The sequence below is a fragment of the Bemisia tabaci genome, chromosome 7, assembly GCF_918797505.1.
Source record: "Bemisia tabaci chromosome 7, PGI_BMITA_v3".
NCBI lineage: Eukaryota > Metazoa > Arthropoda > Insecta > Hemiptera > Aleyrodidae > Bemisia > Bemisia tabaci.
The window spans coordinates 47,271,390-47,297,358 of record NC_092799.1 but is presented as its reverse complement, the minus strand read 5'-3'; the positions used below and the strand labels follow the sequence as shown (position 1 = coordinate 47,297,358).

General features: G+C 39.1%; 1 protein-coding gene across 1 annotated transcript; it reads right to left on the bottom strand.

Moving 5' to 3' along the window:
- Positions 1–685: 685 nt before the first annotated feature.
- LOC109041329 (carboxypeptidase Q) lies at positions 686–25,589 on the bottom strand. Its single transcript, XM_019057657.2, has 6 exons — positions 24,849–25,589; positions 20,940–21,102; positions 14,200–14,449; positions 7,983–8,223; positions 4,488–4,670; positions 686–2,208 (listed from the first exon to the last, which is right to left on the bottom strand). The coding sequence occupies exons 1-6, from the start codon at positions 25,175–25,177 to the stop codon at positions 1,956–1,958; spliced, it is 1,419 nt and encodes a 472-aa protein (XP_018913202.2). The 5' UTR covers positions 25,178–25,589; the 3' UTR covers positions 686–1,955.
- Positions 25,590–25,969: the final 380 nt, after the last annotated feature.

Here is a 25,969-nt window from a genome sequence, read left to right as displayed (position 1 = left end):
GCCCTGTTTATGAGTATTTTTCTTCCCGTTTTTCTCAAAATTGTAATCTTAATTTGATCTGTGGTATCTGAAAATTTCACGGAAGAATAATCATAACTTTCTTAAAACATATTTTTTTTGTGCGAAAATTTTACGAAAAGATAATCATAACTTTCTTTAAAAATGTTTCTTTTTGTGCGAAAATTTTACGCAAGAATAATCATATAACTTTCTTTAAAGATGTTTTTTTTCGTGCGAAAAGTTGGCGACGATAGGATGTTCATACGATGTTTTTGCAAGCACAGCAAAATAGAAATAAGGTATTGTGTATCTAGTTTCAGTTATTGAGACTGAACGTAGTTTGGGAATAATCTAAATCAACAACCCCTGGCCGTCCTTGAATGAAGGAACCTAATTGCTCAGAGGCCAATTTTTCAGGAGCAAGATTTTGTCAAGTTTCGTCGAAAAATCAAAATTAGAATTTTTGAAGTCAAATATTCTGTCTTATCGCAAAGAATATGCACCTCAATTCACTTCATTTTTGTTCAGGCGTAAAATTATGTTGGAATCTAAAAATTTTACTTTTTAGGTGCCTATACTTTCTCCTTCAGCATATTTATTCTACGAGAAACGTTAAGCTAGCTCTTATTTATTTTTCCCAAAAATTAATGGTAATTCAACACAGTTTCAAAAAAAAAACCAACGATGATGAAGACACATGAAGTATATTCATAAAAAACAACACAAATGAGATCATATAGGAGGAAAAGTACCGTACTGTAAAGTGATTTAAGCATATTAGGTACCTACATGCTAATTTCAGTCTAGAATAATTTTTACTTTTTCCCGAGCTATCCAAAAAATTTGATCCGCAAAAAGAATAAACTTTTCAAGAGGGCATAAACAAATATTTTAGGTCAGAGCACCAAATATCAAAAACAGAGTTTTAATACAAGAGTTGTATTTGTCACTTAGTACGGCGTTAATAATTAAAATGATTGCTGATGATATGGGTACATCTTTATTCTAAGGTGCTAAAACGCTCTAGTGAGAGCCTTCCTGACCAAATATGTTTGATTTATGTTAAGGTTGCTAAGATTGTGAATCTTCTTGACTATTAGGCTCACCGGAAAAAAATACATTGGATTTAGAGTTCAGACTCTTGAAAACATTGACAAGAAAACATACTCTTGATTCAATCAGATTTTTGCTTAAATTAAAAGGAAATCCGCTCAAATTAAAGGGCTTGGTTCTTGATCCAAGCGAAAATCCGATTGAATCAAGAGTATTTTTTCTTGTCGATGTTTTTAAGAGTCTGCACTCTAGATTCAATGTGTTTTTTCCAGTGCTTGTCGAAAACTATATCGACGGTGAAAGTCGGCAATCACATAACTCGATTTGCGACGTCGCAGACTTCCTGTCATACTTTATTCTTTAAACGGAAAACCACTCGACGGTAATTCCTTAAAACTGCCGTGATTTTTCTTCTATGTGCGAGGAAAATTCTGCAAAAACTGCAAGGAATCATGTCCATTTGTTCTCCTTTAAAAAAATAACATAGTTGCGGAGATTTTCAGACACCGCAAACGAGTTATGTGATTGCCGACTTGCACCGTCGATATGCTCTGTTCTGCAATTCGCTCAACATGTTTCCGTCATTGTTTTGAATATTTGGGCAAATAAATTCAGACAATGAGGGCCACTTTTTGACTTTGGATGCCTATGAATAAAAAAAGAGTTACACAATCGTAGCGATATTGACATGGTTTTGCTCTGTAGAGAAGATCCTAAAATGCTGGAAGTAAGCTCTGAAGTCGCGCAGAGATTTCAAAATTAATCAACAAATTGCTTGTGTTCACTTCAAAATTAAGTTTCTTTTTTCATCGCAATGTGTTCAATATCCACTCAAAAATATTTTTTGTGTTCATTTTATTGTTGAATGCATTTCGGCCGAAACGTGTTCAAAACCCTGACGATTATCTTCGGGGCATCGGATCTTTGAGGTCAGCAATGACGTAGGCGACTGCTGCCCAAAGCGCGGTGCACTTGTCCATGTCTTGGGGATTCTGGACGGTCATCATGTCACCTTCGGAATGGTGGAACCAGAAGTACCTCTCGTTATCGTTGAGTAGACTCGCAGCTGGGATCCCTTCGTTGATGAATAGTTCGATGTCAGAACCCACGGATTTATACCTTTTTATCTGCGTTGCATTTATGTAACCCATTAAACTGTGAAAAAATCAAAATACAAATTTAATTTAATTTTAAATAAAATCATAAGAGTAACGCGTAGGACGCATAACGCCAGAGGCGCGAAGAGCTACGGGGGGCTGGATCGCGGCGCGGTCAAGGGTTGGCCCCCCTTAGTTTATGAGTGAAGTTCAGTGGTGGTCAATCTTGTTAAGTGGCAACACTGATTCCGTCCTTTTAGACGTGTGTAAAATAATCGATATTGATTGAGGAAAGCTGCCTCACTTGGAATCGATTCTTAAAATTGAATTATTTTGAAGAAAATCCATGATACCATTTTGCGTTAAATGCCACTCAATAGATAACTACATTCATGGCCATTGATTTTTTAAAAAAAAGTAAGGTCAGTTTGGTTCAGTGGGCAGATGAATACCAAGCCGATACCCTTGAAGCAGGGACTTTTAGGTTTAATTGTATGTAAATAAAAAAGTACACTTCGCAAGAATTTATGTATTAAAACTCTATGAATGCACATATTAGGGAAAAACTATTTTTTCGATGACATTAGGTAAAAAGCTCCTTACTGCAGATTTCTTCACTGGATTAAATGCAACTGGTTTCCAAACAGTCACTGCTTCACTAACTCTGTACAAATGAGGAAGGCAAGATATTGCTAACGATTTTTTATGGTCAAATTCGTACCTTCAGAGATATTGGCGTTACACTGATTTTTTTAGGCACGTCATGCATCTCTATAAGATAATCGCTGGTCGAGCGTGAAAGAATTGTGGCGGCCAATCACCGCTCACCTCTGGCGACGCAGCCCATGCTCGCCCCTGATTGGCCGACGCAGTCTCCACAACGGGTATATACGTCGTGACCACAGCGACTCTGGTCACTCCGCTCCCGTCAACCACACACCACACGGACCACATCACCATCCGGCGGACAACTCGCAGCCGGCCGGCTTGCCCTTTCCAACGGCTCTTCTTAGAGCCACCACATCTCAAGCACCTCTTCTGGTCTTTGGCCATAGAATCTTCAAAACAAAAGTATTAATGAACTCCAACCGGTATAGATTCACAGATGGATTTAGCGGAAATTTCAGTGGACCTGATACGACGGGAATCAATATTCCTCAAATGTAGAGCTTTTTCTTAAATCCGAGCGATTTAAGTCAGGGGTCCTTTTTTCACTTCAAATTTCTTAAAAGTGCGGTGATCCTGTGCTAACAAGTATGTAAAGCCTCATCCCCTCCTCAACAGGGCCGGATCAAGGGGGTGGCCACATGGGCCGCGGCCCATGGCGGCAAATCTATAGGGGACGGCAAATTTTGCAATTTTTTTTAAATGTAGGTATAAAAAAAATCGGATTTAGAAAAAAAAATTACAAACGAGAGAGGGCGACAAAATCTCTCATTTCCTGAAAGTATAATAATTTCTAATTTTATTGCCTTTCAGAGATACAGGAGACAGCACCTTTAATTATTCAAGTTAGGAGAGAAACCAAATAGTTAAAACACGCAATTTGGCCCGGAACGGCGCGACTTAGGGAGAAATGATACCAGGACTTGAGATGGAAAGGAGAAGCCCTCGGCGCGGCAATCGGCATGTAACACATATTAGCCTACAAGACTGCACGAATACTTCACGCATTGCATCAAACACAGTGCGGTCATTGCGGTCAGCGTGAAACGGATAGCGCCTGCAAGACTGCGTGAATACTTCACGCATTGCGTCAAACACAGTGCGCTCAGCAGCGGTCGGCGTGAAACTCACAGCGCCTACAAGACTGTCGGAATACTTCGCGCATTGCGCCAAACAGTGCAGTTTGCGCGGCGCGGTGGCGGAAGTTAAAATCATCAAACTACATTTATGTTTGCTCTTTCATAATTTTTTTCTTCATTTCTCATGAATGGAAGGCCTTGTCCACACAGAGATAGGTTTACGAAACTTAACTTTCGCACAAAGTTCTGTGAACTTTTGCTAGTAGTGTTGACAGGGCTTTCGCAAAAAATGTGTCCAACATGAGTAAAAGCGTCTTATGCACCCCTCCTCCGCTGGCACGTTCATTTGATGGTTTTTATTGATGTTTCAAAACGAATAAGAAGGGGGCGGCAAAATACAGGCGGCCCATGGGCGGCAAGTAGGTAAATCTGGCCCTGCCACTCAAAAACCATCGCCAGCAAATCGTTGTTCGAGACCATTCCAACTCGGGTCGCCGAGCCGGGAATCGAACCCGAGATCTCCTGATCACAAAACCAGAGTTACAACCGTGCGATAAAAATAAATATCGAAAGCAAGAAAAAGTATCCTTACTTCAAGATCTCTTGGATTATAGTGGCGGCTGCATCAGATGCAGCGACCTCCAGCCCGAGGGGCGTAAACGTTCCCCCGTCTGATTCCATCACAAAGTTTATTTTTTCCAAGTCGGACCTGTGTCTGTTCAAATATTCTTTCGCTCCGACGTATCCCCACTCCTCTGCCGTCCATAGGATTCCTCTAGAAAATAGACAAACAGTGATGATTGACAACTGCCTCGCAAACAAATCCCGAGGCTCAAGATTGAAAGGCATGGCACTAACTTGTTCCTCGTGAGAATATGTTTTAAGCATTAGCTCTTCAAAATTACGGCTCATTTCAAGCAAATTTGGGTAGTTCTTGTTGTAAAGTTCAAAAGTATGGGAATAATCAGTATCAGTAGGGTGAAATATAGATTTAAAAAAATCCTCAGCATTTTGCGGGCTATAGTCAGAATGCATACGTAGGCGATTATAAAATATTGCGAGAGTCCTCGCCAGTTTTTTTTCTGAATTATGTAAAAAAAAACGGGTTTCCTTTTTTTCCAATTTCAGGACCATAGCGGTCTCAAAATGTGTTAATTTTCTCAAATTCAACAGTAACATTATATTTGTTTAAGTTTTTCGTAATCCCGAAATGCCGCCTAAATTCAAAAATAATTATAACATCCATTCACAGTAATTTGAAATAGAATGTCGGCTCACCTTTCAAAAATTAAAAAATATAAACAAAAATTACAGGATCTGGTTATGGGCGTAATTACAACGCTGAAAAATTGTTTGGTAGAAGAAGCAATAAGGCATACTGGGAAAAATGGAATTTCTTCGTTGAAATCTCCGAGGGTAATCAAGTTGCATCATAGCGTCGTGCCTTTCCATTGATCGTGGAAGAGCTTAAAACATCCTTTTTTTTCTGGTATATACGACCTATTGTTTTTTCGGCCAAAGAATTTTTCAACGTTGTAATTACTCCCACGTCCGTTGTATAACCACGTCCTGTATTTTTTAGCGGCTCTGGTGCTTGCACTAGAGCTGCTATTCCGGACGGTCCCAGCTGGGGAGTATCATTGGACCATGTTACATTGGAGAGACCGCGCGTTGGTTAATGGGAATCGGCGCCATTTTCGGCTATGTTCCTTGTCATGACTTTATTTTATTGCATATTGTTTTATTGTTAGCCAATGCTATGTTGTGTAGTGTATTTTTGGAATCATGGTGATACAGTCAATAATTCAAAACTTGTCTGTGCTTTAATCTCGTGATGGAAAAAATGTACTTTACGTTCAAAATTTGAAAATTTGAATTTTAAAGTTTTCGCGGTTAAGGAAGCTCCAACCACTGGGTTGGAGCTTCCTAGTCATATTACTCGATATCAGCTGATAGCAAACAAAGGTTACCAAGGAAACCGTAAACGTCTAATGCCGTCTGCCCACGTAGCAAATGGGAGGCGAAAATGGAAGTCATCAGTGCATCGTTGAGTGTTGACGCCCGATCCCATTTTCAGACATGTTCACACGTTTTGCTTGCAAAGAAAAAAGGCGGCAAATCAATTTTTATTATTGGACCAATGAGTGTTCTCCAATTTGAGTTTGTAAACATCGTGGTTTCTAGGTTAGGTTTTTGGCTGTGTGATAAATGATATTATGCCGTCTTTGATTTTGTTAAAATGACTCGATATATGTTATTTGATAAACGATTGGAGTTTTGATAAAGTAAGTTGATTTGAATTAAAAATTGTGTCCTTAAAAAATGGATGATGAGGTGATTTGGTTAACATGGGCATTTGTGGTACTTGCGGCGTATTGGGAGTTTGTATGGAAACGACGTGGCAGTAGTCCACACTTTTTACAAGAAACTATTTTGTACAAAGTTCTGTACAAATTTTACACTATTTATACAGTAATATAATACAAAAAAATTATGTACTTTATCACAACTCACATAGCTTCAAAACAAGATAGAAAATGATGGATGCTCAGCCCCGACACATCGATGATCGCGAAATTTGCGCGGCCCGCGCAATTTTCACGTTCAACACTCACCGATGCACTGATGACTTCCATTTTCGCCTCCCATTTGCTACGTGGGCAGACGGCACACAACTACCGTGGCCATCGGGGCGATTATTGAAATGACATCGACTCTATGTCGCCGCTTACGACAAGACATATAGCCCTATCTTAACCGTGTAATATATCGCAATTCGATATTCAAAACCATTACCTACAATTTCAGATATAAAAATGCAAATTTTTTGCAGCCTCGCTAAACGACTTATCAACCATGCATTCCAAAGTTTCTTATCACAGGGCTGTGAAAATATACAATCTAATAAATACAAAATAACCAAATATCTAAAAAGACAAAATTTCAGTTACAGTCAGTTTCAGTCTTATTGTTGCACAAACTAGTTATTTGACAAAAAAAGAAGATGATCACTCAATTGAAAGAAATTGGCGCCCAATCACAACGACAAGTTAAAAAAAATACTGTGGGAGAAATTTTTTAGGATGCGGACCTCCAAAGAGCCTTCAAAATTAAAAGTATACAACAAGTGATAGTGCCATGCATTCTGCATATCAAGGGCCAATACACATTTATACACCGGCTACGTAAATCTGCTAAGTTACAAAACATGAATCGACAGTTGTCGGATTGTACATCAGTGACAAAATGTGTCTAGGCCCTCATTCTTGACTACAACTACTGTCGCCAGAGCCGCTCTCCGACGCGAATGCGTTGGAGCTTCCTGCTTGTTTTAAACTATTGAGTTACTGGCTATGTTACTACATCAAATTGCCATGATTTTCAGAATGGTCAAAAGTCGATTGAACGTATTTAAATCATAAGGACCTATCTTCATGGCAACCTCAGCCACGAGATGCATAAGATTACCAGTGGCGAGGCGTTAATGATCGATTATCGATATCTCGATCCCCATTTGAGGCTGCGATTAAGAATCGCGAGTACCTATTGGAGTGTTCGTTGCAAACACCCTGTTATATCGATCCTTTTCCATAGGTTTTAAACGGCAAATCAATCGATTTATCGCAAAGCACGCCATACCACTGAAGATTTTTATGCATGACAGGGTTCATGCTATAATGGGAATAATCCCTTTTGATTTAAGCACGTTCGTGAGTAAAAATTTTCCAGAGCCAATTTAAATACTCATTCCCTTAACAAGAAAAAAGGACCAACATGTATAAAAACTTTATATTTTTAAATGTTGATTTCTTTTATTGAATTTATTCTTATAAATTGATTCTTCTTTCTTATTGATTTCTTCTTCTTATTTCTTTATTTATTCTTTATTCTTTTTTCTATTTAATTTTTTTTCTTTTATTTTTGTTTTTTTATTATTTTTTATTTTTTTTCTTTCTTTTTTGAATTTTTTTTTATTTTTTTTTTATTTTTTTTTTATTTTTTTTATTATTTTTTTATTTGATTTTTTTTTTTTTTTTTTTTTTTTTTTTTTTTTTTTATTATTTTTTACCAGTGTGGTTGAGCATACCTGATTGTTCTTCGAGGTCGTAGCCCCAGGTTTTTGAGGACGATGAGACTGTGCCACGAGATGAAAGCGCCACCACCGTCGTCCATTGCTCCCTGCCCGACATCCCAACTATCGATGTGACCTGAGATAATGACCTGCTCCAGTGGTTTGGAAAACCCTCCGATTTCCGCGATGACATTCCGTGAGGTCTCAGGACCGTATTCTTTCGCGTTCATTATCAGTTTTATCGTAACTTGTGAACCTGAAATTCAACGCAAAACATGAGAAAAGAAAGGGCTGAATGTAAATATCGATGGCTAAAATGAAACAATTTGTAGATCGTTGGCGCTGCAAGTCCCCGCTCTTGTTAAGTTTTTTTTTCTTCTTTTTTTTTAAAACAATGAGCAACTGTTTTCATTGAAATTTTCTGAGGATTTTTTGCGCAGTAAATAATCCTCGCAGAAAATTTAAAAGAGATATTTAATTGCGTATTCTATTTTAAAGGAATCAGAATTGCAACAAAGATACGCAGAAGCCTTTCCGCTATTCTTTTATTGTAAAATTAACATTGAAACATGTCGGACACTTTTTTAACGACAAAATTGTTGAATCAGCAATATCACTCGTTTCCGTGCATAAAAATATGGAACGTCAGGAAAGGAAACAAGCAGGAGCTCCAACGCATTGGCGTCGGAGAGCGGCTCTGGGGGCAGTAGTTGTAGTCAAGAATGAGGGCCTAGACACATTTTGTCATTGATGTACAATCCGACAACTGTCGATTCATGTTTTGTAACTTAGCAGATTTACGTAGCCGGTGTATAAATGTGTATTGGGCTTTGATATGGCGAATACATGGCATTATCACTTGTTGTATACTTTTAATTTTGAAAGCTCTTTGGAGGTCCGCTTCCTAAAAAATCTCTGGTTGATAAGTCGTTTAGCGAGGCTGCAAAAAATTTGCATTTTTATATCTGAAAGTGTAGGTATTGGTTTTTTGTATAATTGTTTTTTTGGATTGCTGGAAAAGTAACGCATACTTCTATAATTTAGGACTGAGTCAGGGAAATATAAGGTTCGTTAAATAGTAAATATTCCTAGTACCGTGTGACACTATTGTTAACGAAAAGTTTTTGCAACTTGTCAAAGAGGTTGTTGAATGATCTTCGAATAACTTTTGATGAGCTAGAGGTAATGGTTCTAATTGCAGCTCGTGGACTTCTGTACGATATTGTCCAGAATCATCTAAATTTTCAAAAAGTGTCCGCTTGTTCGATACCCAATTTGCTCATTCATGCATACAAGGAGAAGCGCATGAAAGCTTTAGCAGACATTTTGGAGATGAATCAAGAATTAGATGAAGAATTTATGACTTAAATCACGGCACCTTAATCACGGGATGACCTTAATTACGGCAACTATTTATTGTCCATGAGATGCAGATGGTTCCATTTCCCTAGCTCATCAAAAGGTATTCGAAGATCAATTTCATCAGCCACCCGTACGAACCACGTTTCTAGTGACCCGTACTTGCTTCGCACGTATGAAACATACAATCAGAGAAAACAGAATTCATCTTACAATAATCAATAATCAGTAGGACATGAATCGTTGCGATGTATAATACGACATTATAATGCGGCATTACTATTGTAATTCATTTTAATGTTTAGGGGCATTATAAATCATTATTGCCACGTCGGAATGAAATGTTGTAGACTGAATTGAAAAGCATGTTGGCAAAATTTATTATAAAAATAGTATAACATGTAGGTACATAACATAAAGGTAATACAAATTAAATGATTAGAGCGTGTATATTTCATTACATTATAGGTATATTACAATCATTTTTGTCATTGTTGGAAATTTTGATAGTTTGAATTTTGATAGTTGATAGTTGATAGTTTGAGAGTTGAAAATTTGGTTATTTTATTTAGTTAAGGTGATTCGATAGACGCCATATTTTGTGTCAGAATGGCATGCGACATATCCCATCAATTGGTTCCATTTTTTCATTTACTCATCATTTTTCTCCAATTTTAAGTTTCGCAATTCTGTTTTCAGGAGACTAAAGCACTCACTTATCAATTTGTATATTTATATTGAGTTAAGGGTAGAGACGTATTCCTCACCGGAATTGAGGAATGGAGGTGTTACAGTAAGTCCGGCATTAGGTTCCATTTCGACATCAGCGACGATCAACGCTACGATACTGGAAGCCAGTCTTCCGATATTAAATCCCTAGCGGGGAAGAAAAAAAATGCCTAGATTTCGCTAAAAATCCCTAAATCCCCAGATTTGCTCAAATATACTTAAAAAATCCCTAGATTTTGCAAAAAGCGCCATTTTTTTATGAAGAATCATGATGTCATTCGATGTAGCGATTTGCAATATTTAAATCTGATTGGCTCGTTTGAATTTTGGCGCTCTCTGAAAGCAGTGCTAATCCAGACCAATAAAATGAAAGAATATTAGTTGATTTCTTATTATTAACAGGTTGAATGCAGTTGAATGTCAAGTACATCGAAGGACGCAATCGTTTTAATTTCCGGCTTATTTGCGGGGAAAATAGTGTTGCCAAAAAGGCCTACAAAATATAGATGAAAAAATGTTTTCGATTGTCGAAGCTAGAATTGAGGTTAAAAAGTTGATTTTTGGTAACTTTACCTCATCAAAAAAAAATCCCTAGATTTCCTGAGAAATCCCTAAATCCCTGGAAATTCCGGAAAATCCCTAAATCTAGGAATAAACTCTTAGACATCGGATGGCTGTTGGAAGCATTAGAGTCAACATTTGAAACGCTGCTGCAGAATTTGCCGGGAGTATAATCGAGTGTTGAAAGTCAGTAGAATTGAACAATGTAATAATTGCTTTCCGAAATAAGCGTTATAATAAAAAAACAACGAATCTGAACTGTTAATACTGGAACACACCTTCTGTAAATGTACCTTGCGAGAGATAAGTAAAAAAATAGATGTACTGGAGGAGAAGTGCTTCTCCACAGAGTTTGAAGAAGGAAAAAAAATGCCCAAATTTACTTACTTCAGCATTTTCGGCAAAATCACTGCAATTTCCGAACCTTTTTCTGGCCAGGGGCCAAAATTAAATGATTATGAAGGGCCACTCAGATGTTGTAGATAAAAATAGGACTGTTGAAAAAGTCGCCGTTTTCAATAAATATGTACCCGGAATGGAAGACATCTAGGGGAAAATTGTTACGATTTTCCGATGCAAATATTTTCCTACAATCTATTTTCCTGCGTTTTGGGATTATACGTACTAAGCAGGCTAAGGGCCCGTTCGCCAAAACTAATCGGAACTGTATGAATGAATTGCTCCTTTTAAAAATCAAAACAATATCGAATTGCGATATATTACACAGTTAAGATAGGGCTATGTCCTGTCGTAAGCGGCGACATAAAGTCGATATCATTTCAATAATCGCCCCAATGGCCACGATAGTTGTTAGACGTTTACGGTTTCCCTGGTAACCTTTGTTTGCTATCAGCTGATATCGAGTAAATGATTAGGAAGCTCCAACCCAGTGGTTAAAGCTTCCTTAACCGCGAAAACTTTAAAATTCAAATTTTCAAATTTTGAACGTAAAGTACATTTTTTCCATCACGAGATAAAAGCACAAACAAGTTTTGAATTGTTGACTGTATCACCATGATTCCAAAAATACAATACACAACATAGCATTGACTAACAATAAAACAGTATGCAATAAAATAAAGTCATGACAAGGAACATAGCCGAAAATGGCGCCGATTCCCATCAACCAACGCGCGGTCTCTACAATGTAACATGCTGCATTGATACTCCCCAGCTGGGACCGTCCGGAATAGCAGCTCTAGTGCAAGCACCAGAGCCGCTAAAAAGAACAGAGATACGTCAGGAGTAATGATATATAAATTATGGGAATAGTAGAAAATGAAGATAAAGACTTTTTAATTCGCTGATTCCATGAGTTTGAAATGTTTGAATATTAAAGCCAGAAACGAACAAAGTGCAGACAGCGGGAATCGCGTTTCAGCGCCTACAAGACTGCCCAGATACTTCACGCACTGCGCGTACGCACCGGCATGTATTCGAACTTGTGGAATCAGCGTTTTTCAACTCATGACTTCGAAATGCTTGTACTCGGTGTGGATTATTGTCACTAGAAATGATAATAAAATTAAGTGCGTACCATTTTTAAAAACAATATAAGGATCGTCAATTTCGATGGTATAAAGAAATGGAGATGCGCAATTGTTGACTTCCAAAATCGGAATATATCCGTGCTTGCTTGATGGAAGGAAACAAGTAAGTAGGTAAGTAAGTAAGTAAGTAAGTAAGTAAGGCCGGGCTGGCCGGCGAGGCGCCCTCAAGGGGCCAAGGCAACTGGCAACTGCCGTCGTGCACCCCGAAGTTGGACCGTGCTCCTTAACTTATCTTCGTACTATTGACACATTGAGTATCAATTATATTCCCGCAAGGCTCAGCAGCGGCCGTCTGATAGCCAACGGAAGGTCTTATCAAAGACTGTGGCAGACGCTGCAGAGCACGGACTTTCGGAGCACGGCCATGCCTCCACCGAGTTGGACTGTGTTGTTGCAATCTACACTGATAGGTAGCGCTGGCAGTCGCGCACACTACGAGTGATTACCGATTTTTCACAACCCAGTCGAACAGTGCAGACGGATTACTTACTGGGTGACTATGTCCCTCCCGCACCCTGTAACCTCGAAGGGTCAGGGTATTGGAGTGGCATAGTCATCCACAGTCACGATGACTGATATTTGAGTGTCCTCAAATATCAGTCACCTCCGGGGATTGAACCCGGGACCTCAGTGTTGGCAGCGAACTGCCTTGACCACTACACCACTGAGGCTGACTTGGAAGGAAACAAAACAAAATGATAAAACTATTCGAACGTTAAAGAGACCGCTTTTGCCTACCTCCTCAAGTGAAGGCGAATCGGTTTGCTTCGCGCTCTTTACGTGCGTAAGTATATGAATCAATTAAATGCATCCGTGCAATAGCCTGAGACGCTGAATGTCTTAAAATTATAATAACTAACTAACTCTATATGAAAAATAGGGTTACAATCCACAAAAAGAAACTTGTTGCATAGAAGTGGAAGTGGGAAATGGAGAAAGAACGTTCAATCACATAGCCGATGTGATGGTAACGCCTGGATGCAACTATTCGAGCTCGATGGATGTCCTTGTTGCATATCCAAAAAACTGAAGGCGCTCATGTTTTCCTTCCGCTCACGCATAGGTAGAAGCCAGCGCGAGGCGGCGTGCATATGATTTACCGGTCGCGTTAAAAAACAGTTAAAACTTTTTTTCCACGAGGCGAGACATTTCTTTTCATATTAAGTAAGTACTTTTTCATATTTCAGAATCAGGCCATTTCCCGAAATTTAAAAAAGTATTTGGAAACATGTTTGTTATTTTTTCAGTCTGCAATTAAAAATGCGGTAAAATCAAAATTGAACGTCATTGTGTTGCTTTCACAATACTTTAATGTAATGATATCGTTGCGTTAGATGCTTAAATTTCACCAGAGCAGGACCGCAGGACCCAACTCATTTTGGGCAGGTATTTTAGGAAATTCTTAACATTTGTATCCACTGGAGCCTCCAAATACTACACACTGATAGTGATATTCTGTTCGCATATTGAAGATAAGTTCAAATTAACTTCGGATTTACTTGCAAGCCATTGGCTATACTTGACTCTGATTGGCTTTAAAATTACTGAGTTTGCCTCTGATTAACTTTAATTGTCTCCAAGTTGGAGTTTCATTTGACTGGATTTACGAGTCAGTTGACTCAACACTGGGGAAAAAACACATTGGATCTAGAGTCCCGACTCTTAAAAATATCGACAAGAACCAAGCCTCTTAATTTAAGAAGATTTCGTTTTGATTCAAGCAAAAATCCGATTGAATCAAGAACATTTTTTCTTTTCAATGTTTTCAAGAGTCTAGACTCTAGATCCAATGTGTTTTTTTTTTTCAGTGAATGGATCTTCAACATAGGAACAGAATATTATGATTTTCAACATGCGCATATAAGTTCTTTTCTTTCCAAGTTAATGCCAAATTTGGCTGGATAAGCTGTATAGAACATGGTAATTGATTAAAAAATCGAGCTCCAAGCCAAAAATGACTATAGTAATATTTCAAACTACATGTAGGTTGAAATATTACTGTTATTTTCTATTTTGTCTATTATGCTACTGACCTCTATCGACCATTCTGCGGAGCATCTCTGCTGCTTCGATGGAGATGCAAGCAACGGGGACCTTGGTGACGTTTTCGGCGTAGTTCATGGAACCTGTATGGGGAGAATTTATGGAGAAGGGAGCCACTGAGCGCACCAATGTTGCCACTGCTCCGTATTTTCCGGCCTCCACTGCGGCTCTCCCCCGGTACTCCACCGTCACACCATACCATACGTAAGCCTCGTTGAACACCAATATCTTCCCTTTGATCTAAGAACGCAATCATGAAAATTAATAGTTAGTTAGTTAGGATAATTTTAAGACATTCAGCGTCACAGGCTATTTAGTCTTTACAGAGAATTTTGAAAATGGGAGTATATACGAAAATGTATTAGATTTTTAAATTAAGAGAGGTGAAGAGTTTCAGAATTTTGGTAGTAACATTGGGTTCATCGCATGTAAGTGGGTTTGTATTTCTGTTGATTGTAGGGGAGTAGATCTGTGATTGGAGATATCTGAGGGCAGAGCAGTCCATAAATACGTGTTTGATGGTTCGAGGCGATAAATTACAGAAGTTACAGATGGGCTGATTTTCTTTGGAGATGATATGACCCTTAGGTGAAGGTGATCAAATTCATGGTTAAAGTCTGAGACTGCATGTATCTTTACCTAAAGATGCCCAAGCCGGATCGAATGAGGGGCTTGGAGGACAAAACGCATAAGTGCGGTTTTTGAAAAAAAACGAGATAATATAGATTTTAAGTGAAACTGGTCTTATCGCTTATCCTGTGGAAAATTTGCTCCCAAATTCCAATTTTTAAGCGTCAAAAAGTCAGTTTGAACTGTCTCTCTGTCACAAGGACCCATGTAATTTCGAAACTTCAAACGCGTACTTCTCGAAACAGCCTGCGTCTTGTCCTCCAAGCCCCTCAAATTGACTCGAAGATTGCTAAAAACGCGTGAGCAAATTTTAAGTAAAGAAAAAAAACGGGTGTCGCCAAAACAGCCAAAGAGACTTTATCGGGCCTCATTTTTCAATTTTCCTCCCGAATCCAAGCGACACGTCCTCATTTGAAGTATAGAGCGGATCGTTGTGAGTTATTGCCTAGCGCCATCGCGCCTTCAATTTTCCAGATGCAATACGGACATCCAGGGCCGGATCTAGGGGGGGGCAAGTGGGTGCACGTGCCCCGGGCGCCACTTCAGGGGGGGCGCCAAAATGGTAATGACTTTTTTTTAGAAAGGAGGAGAGAGGGAGGGAGGGTGAGAAGGGGGAAGAGAGGGGGAAGAGGAGAGGGAAGTTACGAACATCGAAACAGGAATACATACATATGAGTCGCTTTTATAGCGCTCTTTGGCGCTTTACGACGCCTAATCGCCACAAAGCTCGAAACAGGAATAACATTAGAAAAAAGGGGCGAAATTTGTCACCTGGAAGCTGAAGTCAAAGTCAGCACTGCAGAGCATAAGGTGTCAAGATTAAAGGTATGGATTGAAAATTCCAATATTTTTAATGCACACGGAATCGTTAAATGAATTCCGATGGGTTAACCCTAGTCTGCCTGAGCCTCTGAACCAACGAGAAAGCCTGACCGGGGTCAATTTGACCCCAGCTGAAAATCAATTAGTTAGCTATGTTTTTTTCATGTTTTTAGTTAATATCAGTGCACTAACCTTACAGGCCTTAACCATAAAGCATATCTAAGTTTTAAAAAACACGGCGCAGGGTATGCAACCATTTTATCATACACATGTTGCCATGTTGTTCTCAGCATGAGAAAAAAAAATCATAGGGCTACTAAATACTGAAAACGAAAAAAATCTGAAAAATTTTGCTTGTTTTATAAGTTTCTGAAAAAAATTAAAAAGAGAAAAATGAATACACCTTCAAAGTAAGCTTTTGTGATGCTAAATGGTAAAATATATGTTATAAGGATATCTGACCCCGCTCAGGCTTTCTAGGGGTACTCGTGAATTTTTTGATCTCTCATGCACATTTTTTTTTTTCCCCTTCAAAATCGTGTTCCTAGATGTTTTTGTAGAGCTATTTGTGAAGGACAAAAAATTTCGTGCATACCACGAGAAATGGCAAAGAGTTGAAACTCCCGTGGGGTCAATCTGACCCCACTCAGGCAGACTAGGGTTAACGAGGCTAACTCGGGGGTGAAAAAGGCGCTAGATTTAAGGAAAGAACGAAATTAAAATAACAATGAGTGATGACTGTAAACTTAAGCTATGAAAGAAGACGAGGCGCCACTTTAGGGGGGGGGGGGCGCCAAAATGGCAATGACTTTTTTTAGAGAGAGTGAGAAGGGGAGGGGAGGGGGGAGAGAGGGGGGCGGGAGGGAGAGGAAGAAAAGAGGTAGGTTCCGAAACAGGAATAATATTATAGAAAAAAGGGGCAAAATTTGTCAGTTTTCACATATTCTAAGGAGCATGATTCTGTGACCAGCAGAACTTACCTGTTGCAAGATTCCAGCGTTTACAATTATAGAATTTCTTTCGTGTGAGATTGCCGGTAAAATTGAATATATTTTAGGGAAAAGGGTGGGTTGGCAGACAGGCTTGGCGGAGCGGGGCCGGTTACGCACTCCGCACTCAAGAAGAAAATGCCTGGGGAAACTGCAGACCATGAATCTCGCAATTTCTCTCCAAATCTAAAATTTCGTCAATCCATCAATGAAGTATTGGATACTATTTCTTCTGATTTAGAGCGTCGTCTGCAAATCGTTGAAGAGGTCCACGACCTTTTCGGCTTTTTAAACGGCGAAGAGATGAATGAGTTGAGTGATGACGATTTAAAAAAGCATGCGAAAGATTTCGCCATGAAGTACGCGATGGACGTAGATCCCTATGAATTTGTCGAGGAAATAGAAGTCTTTCGGGTACAAGCCAGAGAGCTCTCTGGCAATCTTCAAAAATCGAGCCCTCTTGACCTTCTGAATTTAATTGCGAAAAATGACCTGAAAGATGCGTTCCCGAATGTTTCGATCGCTTTGCGTTTGTATTGAACTTTGCCGACAACCTCCGCTAGCTGTGAACGCAGTTTTAGTAAGTTAAAGCTCATCAAAAATTATTTGCGGTCGACCATGTCGCAGGAAAGATTGACAAATCTGGCCATTCTGTCAATCAGTTGCCTACACGATTAATTTTGATTCCTTAATTGACATTTTTTCAGAAAAAAAGGCACGAAAAGTACAATTTTAAAACATGTTTTTGGCACGTTCCACTGATGGGATTGATTAAAACCTACTTATCCTTTTCTTTCTCTTGTTTTTGTTGTACTCTGTTTAACAACTAACCCTCAAAAAAGCCTTTCCCTACGATACAATTTCACAGTTGAAAAAGCTTCCAGCGAATGAAGGGAGTAAGTGAGATTACTGAAAAATTAAAATACCTGTAGCGGTGATTTTGAACAAATCTCATCTCAAAATACCATTTTAAATATTTTTTTTTTGCTGCAAGACCCCACGTAACTTTTCAACATTAAAATCGCCTTTCTAAAAATCACAAAAATGTTACTTATACTTACCTCCTTCATTCGCTGGAGCTTCAACCTACCCTTTGGTACACCCAATATTCATTCATAAAATGTGAAGTGTAAGTACGTATCTGTCAGTGCTTTATAGAAAGCACACATAAAGAATGTATTGAGGAATGCAACTTCAAGTATTTTTACATGCGTGTACACCGCTCTTTGAGACCTCAGAAATCAAACTTAAAAAAATCAATTTTTCGCCTAAAACTACGGAAAACGGCCGTCTGGTACGCTGTAATTTTCAAAAATTTTCCGGGGGAGGGCCCCCGGACCCCCCGCCTTCCTGGGGAGTATTCCATACCCCCCAGACCCCCCGGCGTGGGGGGCGCCAAAATCTAGGCTTGCACCCCCCTACGTGAAACGTAGATCCGGCCCTGCGGACATCCATCAAGCACGAATAGTTGTATCTCTGCGCCGTCATCAATGCGCGTCCTTTCCCTTCTATTTCCATGTTGTTGGTTCCATTGGTTTTTATTTGTAGTGGTGCTTCAAGGACTGCGTGAGCAACACATCCGTCGATAGGAGAAACGTAATCGGGCCTCGTTTTTAAACTTTCCTCCCGAGTCTAAGCGACACCTCATCGGCAGCATAGAGCGAAGTATTGCGAGTTTACGTCTCGCGCCATGGCGCCTTCAATTTCGCAGATGCAGCACGGACATCCATCAAGCACGAATAGTTGTATCTCGGCGCCGTCATCAATGCGCGTCCGTTCCCTTGCTCTATGTTGTGTTGGTTTCGTTCGTCTTGTGTGTATTGGTGCTTCAAGGGCTCAAATCAATGTATGTAAATACGGGTCAATTTGATCCGACTTAAGGCTTAGCGTTTAAAAAGTCTTGGATATCTAAGGGTTAATAGACAACTAGACAGAATGAGCGATAAAGGACATACTGCTACGAGACATGTTCCCTCGAAAATAAAAATTTTTCATTCCTTAAAATTTCCCAGGCAAAAACCCCAATTTCGCACCATGAACTGAATTTGGACATCCTTGTTGTGTCTATTTTTATCCATAATGTTGATAAGGAAACGTATACTGTACATGAGATATGATAGGCGCTCCGCAGCCCACGATAAGATATACAATAAAATAAAAATTTAAATTTAAAAATTAAAAATTTAATTTCGCAGCATGAACTGAATTTGGACATTCATGTTGTGTCTATTTTTATCCATAATTTTGATAAGGAAACGTATACTGTACATGAGATATGATAGACGCTCCGCAGCCCGCGATAAGATATATATAATAAAATAAAAATTTAAAAAGCGGGTAACAATGCTAAAATTTCACGAATAAAACCAAAACGTTGCAGCTGAAAACTCAGCCTTCCTCAGTTGGACAAATAAAAACAAAAAGGGTAAGAATCTAAAATAGTTGTTATAACAGCATAACAACATTCTCACTTTGAAAGGTACAGCCAGGTACTATTTTAGATTTTTACGACTTTTCTTTCTATTTATCCAACTGAGGAAAGCTGAGTTTTCAGCCGAAATATTTTGGTTTTATTCGTGAAATTTTATTCTTGTTACCCGCTTTTTAAATTGTTATTCAATTGTATACTGTACACCTAGTGCTTCATTTATTACGGTGTCCAGTGGTCCATTGCTATGTTTCAACAATTCCACCAATTTTCTTGAGAGGACAGCGTATTAAACGAAAGTCTGAAGAGTCCCTCTGATTTTTTCCGCATTCCTCGGTTATTTTGTAAAATTTAGAGCAAAAGGTTGAGTTGTTTTACTACCATAGTTACGGTTGGGTAGATAGATGAAAAATATGTACAAAAGTACAGTTACACACCCAATGAATGGATTTTGTCTCTAGGTCATGATTCTTATACATGAAGTGGCGAGGTGTACTTTGCGAAACATCGATTGATCTGCCGTTTAAACTTTGAGTCCCTTTATACTGAGAGTTAAGACAATTTGAATCCATTCCTAATTGGTTCCCGTATTTTGGGCCTCCACAGTGTCACAAACGGGCATAAAGATTACATTTTCACCAATTGCAAAGATTATAATCTGGAATGGACCAGGGATTACGGGTTCGGCAAGGAACAAACGGAATGAGAGGAGGAACGGAGAAAGGCAATTGAGAACGGGCCGATCAAAGATTACGAACAACGTTCAATTTCTGTAATCTTTATTCCCGTTTGTGACATCCATGAGCCGAATTGTCTTGACTCTCAGTATAAAGGGACTCTAATTTAAACTCATGGAGAAGGATCGATAAACAGGGTGTTGACAACGAACCCCTTAATAATCGATTCTTCACCATAGCTCCAAATGGGGAAATCGATAGTCGATCATTCAGGCCTCGCCACCGCTTCCCAAGTTGCCCCAAGTAGCAGTGATCGCGATAAATAGCGATTTTATCGGTTGGTCATCGCGATTATTTCGATGGCAATACATCGAGATATTATCGCATTAATAATAGAGTCCCTTTATACCCAGAGTTAAGACAACTCGATTATCAGCTGACTGGCAGCCGGCCTTGGCTGGCCATGGAGGCCGAAACGAGTGCACCCAAACGAACGATATTGAGGGATAAGGATCAGGAATCCTGCGATGTCTGTCACACAAAAACAACAACATCAACAAATTGATCAATTAAAAAGAAAATGAGATTGGTTTGTGAATAATTTCTTAATCTATTTTCATTTTGGACCGATGGAAATGACAATTTACTCTTGATAAACCACAATTAGGTGATATTTTCATTATTCTTGTTCACATTCGAGGTACCGCCATCTTGGTGCACTCGTTTCGGCCTCCATGAGCGAGAACCAATCAGAATTGGATTTTTTTTTGGGCCACTTTCAGCCGAACCAAAAGTGAGTTGTCTTAACTCTGGGTATAAAGGGACTCTAATTAAAAATCGCGATATATGGCGATTAAATCGCAACAAATCGCAATTTTTGGTTCGATAAAATCTGGATCAACTTTTGTTGATAAAATCTTGATCAACTTTTGCTGAAAAAAATCGAGATTAAATCGCCATTTATCGCGAAAAAATCGAGAATAAATCGCCATTTATCGCGATTTTTATTTCGAAAATATCGCGATAAATTGTCGGGCGATAACAGCGCGATTTTATCGTGGTAAAGTCGAGGATAATCGCTCAGATGTTGACGATCCTGGCGATTTTATCGCCGATAAAATCGCAATATATAGCGATTTTTCCGTTGAGAAATGCTACTTGGGTTGCATCAACTTTATACTTACTGCATCTGTGTTGGTGCTATTCAACCGCTCAAGTTCTTCAAAAGAGTCCACGACGACAACATCTGCAGTCAGACCCTCAGGTGGGGTACCGATCGAATGACCCAAGCCTAAAATTTTGATCTCGGTTTTCCTCGGGCTCAGCAAGTAGGCCGCCTCGAAGCCTCTGAAATTTTATGAAATATTATGAATAATATGAATTTTATGAACATAGAATAAACATAAATAGGTACACCTGGAAATATGATTTGCACTGGAAAAAAACACATTGGATCTAGAGTCCAGACTCTTAAAAACATTGACAAGAAAAAATACTCTTGATTCAATCGGATTTTTGCTTGAATCAAAACCAAATCCGCTTAAATTCAGAGGCTTGGTTCTTGATTTAAGCTAGATTCTGATTGAATCAAGAGTACTTTTTCTTATCGATGTTTTTAAGAGTCTGCGGACTCTAGATCCAATGTGGTTTTTTTTCCGGTATGCTATGAAGAGAAATTTTTCTTTGTCGCGAGAAAAACGTAAAATAATATCAAATGATTCCATCACAACCCGAAAATTTTAATCACGGTAGGTAAACTTGCGTTGTCCCAGCTAAAATTTTACTGGGCGCAATAAGTTGTTCCCTCGACGCAACCAGTGGCGATTTTTCAAGTCAGTAACACTGTTTTTCCTCTATTTAAATCCATTGAAAATATCGATTTAAGGTGAGACAAGCTGCCTCGCCAAGATTCGATTGTTCTCCCCTGGGAAAAATTGGCGATAAGAGCTGCGTTTTAAAATACCATAGAAATTCTTATATCCGGCTATAGAAGGCTACAGAAAATCATATAGCTGGCTGTAGAATGCGGAGAAAATCATACGGCTGGGCTATACGAAGCGATACAAAATTATGCAGCCAGGCTAAAGTTCCTATCGCAGGGCTTTACACTTTATCGCCTGGCCGTTGCTTTTTCGCCATCGATTATAAAAGGCTATAAGAAATTGTGTAGAAATTCGTGTGCTTTGGAAATCATTAAGTTTGATACGGAACCACCTTAATATTTACAAAACACTCATTATATTTTCCTTTAATACATATTTTTTTTTTCATCAATTAAAATGAGAATAATCATACAGGACGTGCAAACATTTCAAAATCATGAGTTGAATAACGCTGACTCCGCCAGATTAAATATTAGAGCCTAACACAAAGCGGAGCGGCGACGCGACGCACTGGCGCCTACAAACCTAACAGGGATACTTCACGCATTGCGCAACGCGTGAAGTATCCCTGTTAGGTTTGTAGGCGCCAGTGCGCGTTTCGCGCTGGCTGCCCGCCTGCCGCGCCGCCGCGTGCCACGGCGCTTGAAGCAACTAAGTCACACCAGAGGTATTGCACAGTATCATACGAAACTGAAGGCGCTCTAATATATTAGGAATGGCTGGCATCCATCAAAAGTACGGAACTTGCCTTGCAAAATAAATCAAGATACTACGGCCAAAAAAGAGAGCAGTAGTCCAAAAACTCACTAAGTCCTAGCATCCGTAATTAATAACATTTAGCATACACTTTATCGCCTGGCTGTTGCTTAGTCGCCATCGGCTATAAAAAGCTATAAGAAATTGTGTAGCCGGCTAGAAGCTATTGGAAATCTTACAGCCGGCTGTAAGGTCTATGGTATTTTGGAACATAGATTCTACTGCCAATTTTTATCAGGGCCATACATTCAGACGGAGAAAAGCAGTATTTCTAACTTTCAAGAATCGCTACCGGATGCAACAATTATATTATCCTCGGCGCGCAACGAGAAACAGAAAAGGAAGCGATTTCCTCCTCCTCACATAAATTTCGATTTCCACCTTCTCTCAGTGCAATTGAAGGGCTTAAAGAACAAGGCGCATAAGTGCAGTTTGTTAAAAAATGGAGATATTAATGATTTCATGTAATAATAGTGTTGTTGCATATTCTGTGAACAATTCGCTTCCAAATTCCAATTTTTAAGCATTCAAAAGTCAATTTGAAATTTCTTTCCGCTATATGAATACATGTAATTCCGAAACTTCAAACTCGTATTTTTCGAAATAGCAAAAACAGCACCTATGCGCCTTGTCCTCCAAGCCCCTCAATCGAATGCATAGGTATATCTTCAAAACTCAAAACGAGTTATCTTCCATCCCTTATTATCAGGTAATTTTTAACGTCTGGATGCGAGATGCGACTAAACCGCTCGCGCCTTCACTTTTATCTGTATGCAGTACGCCCATTCTTGGAGCAGTCATAGTTGCATTCAGGTGTTAAATAAATACCATCATCATTGCTCATTAATGTCGAGCATATCGTTTGAGCGTATTGCATACAGATGAAACTTCTCGTTTTCTACTTCTCGTAAATGAATTAAATAAAACCCAACTATTCAGCACGCGAACTCTATGCGTAATCCCACTTGATTTCATTCATTTTTACGAGGTCCCTTTTAGCATAGATACGTTCATATCATAATCGCAGTAATATACATTAGCAGATCCAGCAAATTGGGAACATTGTCTTTCCTCCATTTGAACCTATAGACATGTATCGAATCTTGGAAGGACTAGGTGCTTCGACACGAATCGATTATTTAGCATAGGTTTAAATGGAAGAAATCCGGTGTTGCCAAATTGCTGAACCTGCCTCTGATAATTTTGTGTATCAGGTCAATTAGCAACCAAAGACGTTGAACTTTTTACAGATGTAAATTACCTTATGGTATTATTTGTCGAAACCTTTATTTTCAGATAAGACGAGGTGCGGATGAAGTCATAATCAACCGACCAAAGGTCACTGAGAGTGCGCTACATCGAGGGTTTATTTTGCTAATTTCTGCGCTGTACCGATAATTTTATCATGATGCAATAAATTAATGACATCAGTCAACCACATTTATAACAAATAGTCAGCTGAGCAGATGAACGATCTACCGGAGTCGTATACCTAAATCTACCTCTCAAAAAAATAGCTCATTTGACACTCCCCCCCCCCCCTCCCTTACAAAAGACCTCAGCTCTTTTAGCCAAAAGAGAAAAGTGAATCTGACAACCAAAATATAATTGTTTGGCAATTTCTTGGAGATTAGAATTTATAGTGTTAATAGCTAATACAATAAGCTATTTACTGTCAATTTTTTGCCTATGTATAACTTCTACTAAATAGCAATTTTAAACTACCCTTACCTGTGAAATACATACTTGCTATGAATAGTCATGTTCGATTTTGGAGGATGAAATAGCTATTTAATTGCAATTAATCGTTATGAGATCACTATTTTTGACGACTACTTTTGACTATATTTTCATCATTCAATTTTTTAATTTTTAATAGTTACTCAATTTCCATTTATCAGTATCGAGTTCCCATTTTCAAAGACTCTACGAAATGGGACGGAAAATATGAAGGAAAATAACTAAAGAACTCCTTTCTCTGTCATAACAAAAAATTAACATAATAGCGAGAAAAAGTAATTTTGAGGTGATGAAATTTTACCAAGGGTTCATTTCAATCTACTCTTTCGCAACGAGTGCAATATTCCCTTATGATAGTGCTTTACTTTTCTCCATGAAGAGTGCCATGGCATGTTAGGTAATCTGCCATGCTAATGAAAAACGCCGTATGAGCCTTCAGACGTTGCCAAATTTCCTTCAACCAATCACGATTTTTTTGGGGAAATATGCGAATAGTTTTCTCACGATTTCTCGCGAAAGTTTCCTCGTAATTCGATCTAAGGTTTCTGAAAATTGCAATGAAAAATATTCGTAACTTTTCTAAAAAAGAATAATACATTATTCTGAGAGGGAATTTGGCAACATTTGAATGTACATACGGCGCGTTTTTCCTCAGCATACGGCAGTAAAATTATACTACTTTACAACAAAGCAACGGAACAACCGATCACTGACCTCTCCCAATGTGGCACCTGCACATCCTCCCCGCGCACATTCTCCAAACCAAGCTCCTCAGATTTTTCCAAAATAAAATCGATGGAATCCTCCAGATTGCGGGTACCGGCAAGCCTCGACCCGAAACGATCCGTGAAATCGGCCAGTGAATCATACGTGACGTTTTTGTAGCCTCCGTCCACAACGTACTTGAAAATCTTCTGTACTATTGGCGCGTACGTTTGAATTTCCGCCCTTAAAAAATCGGAGCCGAGACCAGCAGCCGATTCGCCGCCAGAGAGCGCCACGGTCAACAAAAAAAAACTAGTCCTACAAATTTCAGAATTCATTATTAACACAACTTTTCCCTCTTTCGCTCGATCGAATCACAACACTCTCTTGGCCGAATTTTTTAGACTGGAAATATCGGCCTTGCTTTGGTTCCCTAACGTAAACTTAGGCTTTGACGCCTAAGCATCTGATTTTACGTTGAGTAGTTGTCGCGACTTTATTCGCTACAGAGACACACCACGAGAAGAGATGGGATGATTACACTCGACGACTGTTACAGAACGCACTACAGTCTCGTCGTTAACCGGTTTTTATGAATGGAGCGAGGCAAAATTAGATATTTGTTTTTCGGAGGAGTTGATTGGACGGAATAAAACTCTGGAGCGCGCGAGTCCTCCTGATAAGATTAGACGCACGAACTACCAGGCTAGATTAGGCCGTAACTTCGTCGTTGCGGTCCAGTAAGTATTTCCGGTCATGTAATCGCGGTTGCCATTTAGCTAATTCAGCCTCTCCCCCAAAATCTAACATCAAATTCATGATGACGTCACTAAGCACAACGGATCTTTCTACAAACGGAGTTTAAAAAAAACACAGGCTTTTAAAATGCTTAAGTGGGTACCTGACGCGTATTTAAAAACCAACTTTGTTGTAAAATAAAATCAAAATTGACCAGTGGCGTGGCGTGTTTTGCGATAAATCGATTGATCTGCCATTTAAACTAATGGAAAAGGATCGATAAACAGGGTGCTCGCAACGAACACCTTAATAATCGATTCTTTACCATGGCTTCAAATGGGAAAATACAGATGGATCAATCATGCCTCGACGCCCACTGAAATTCACTTAAA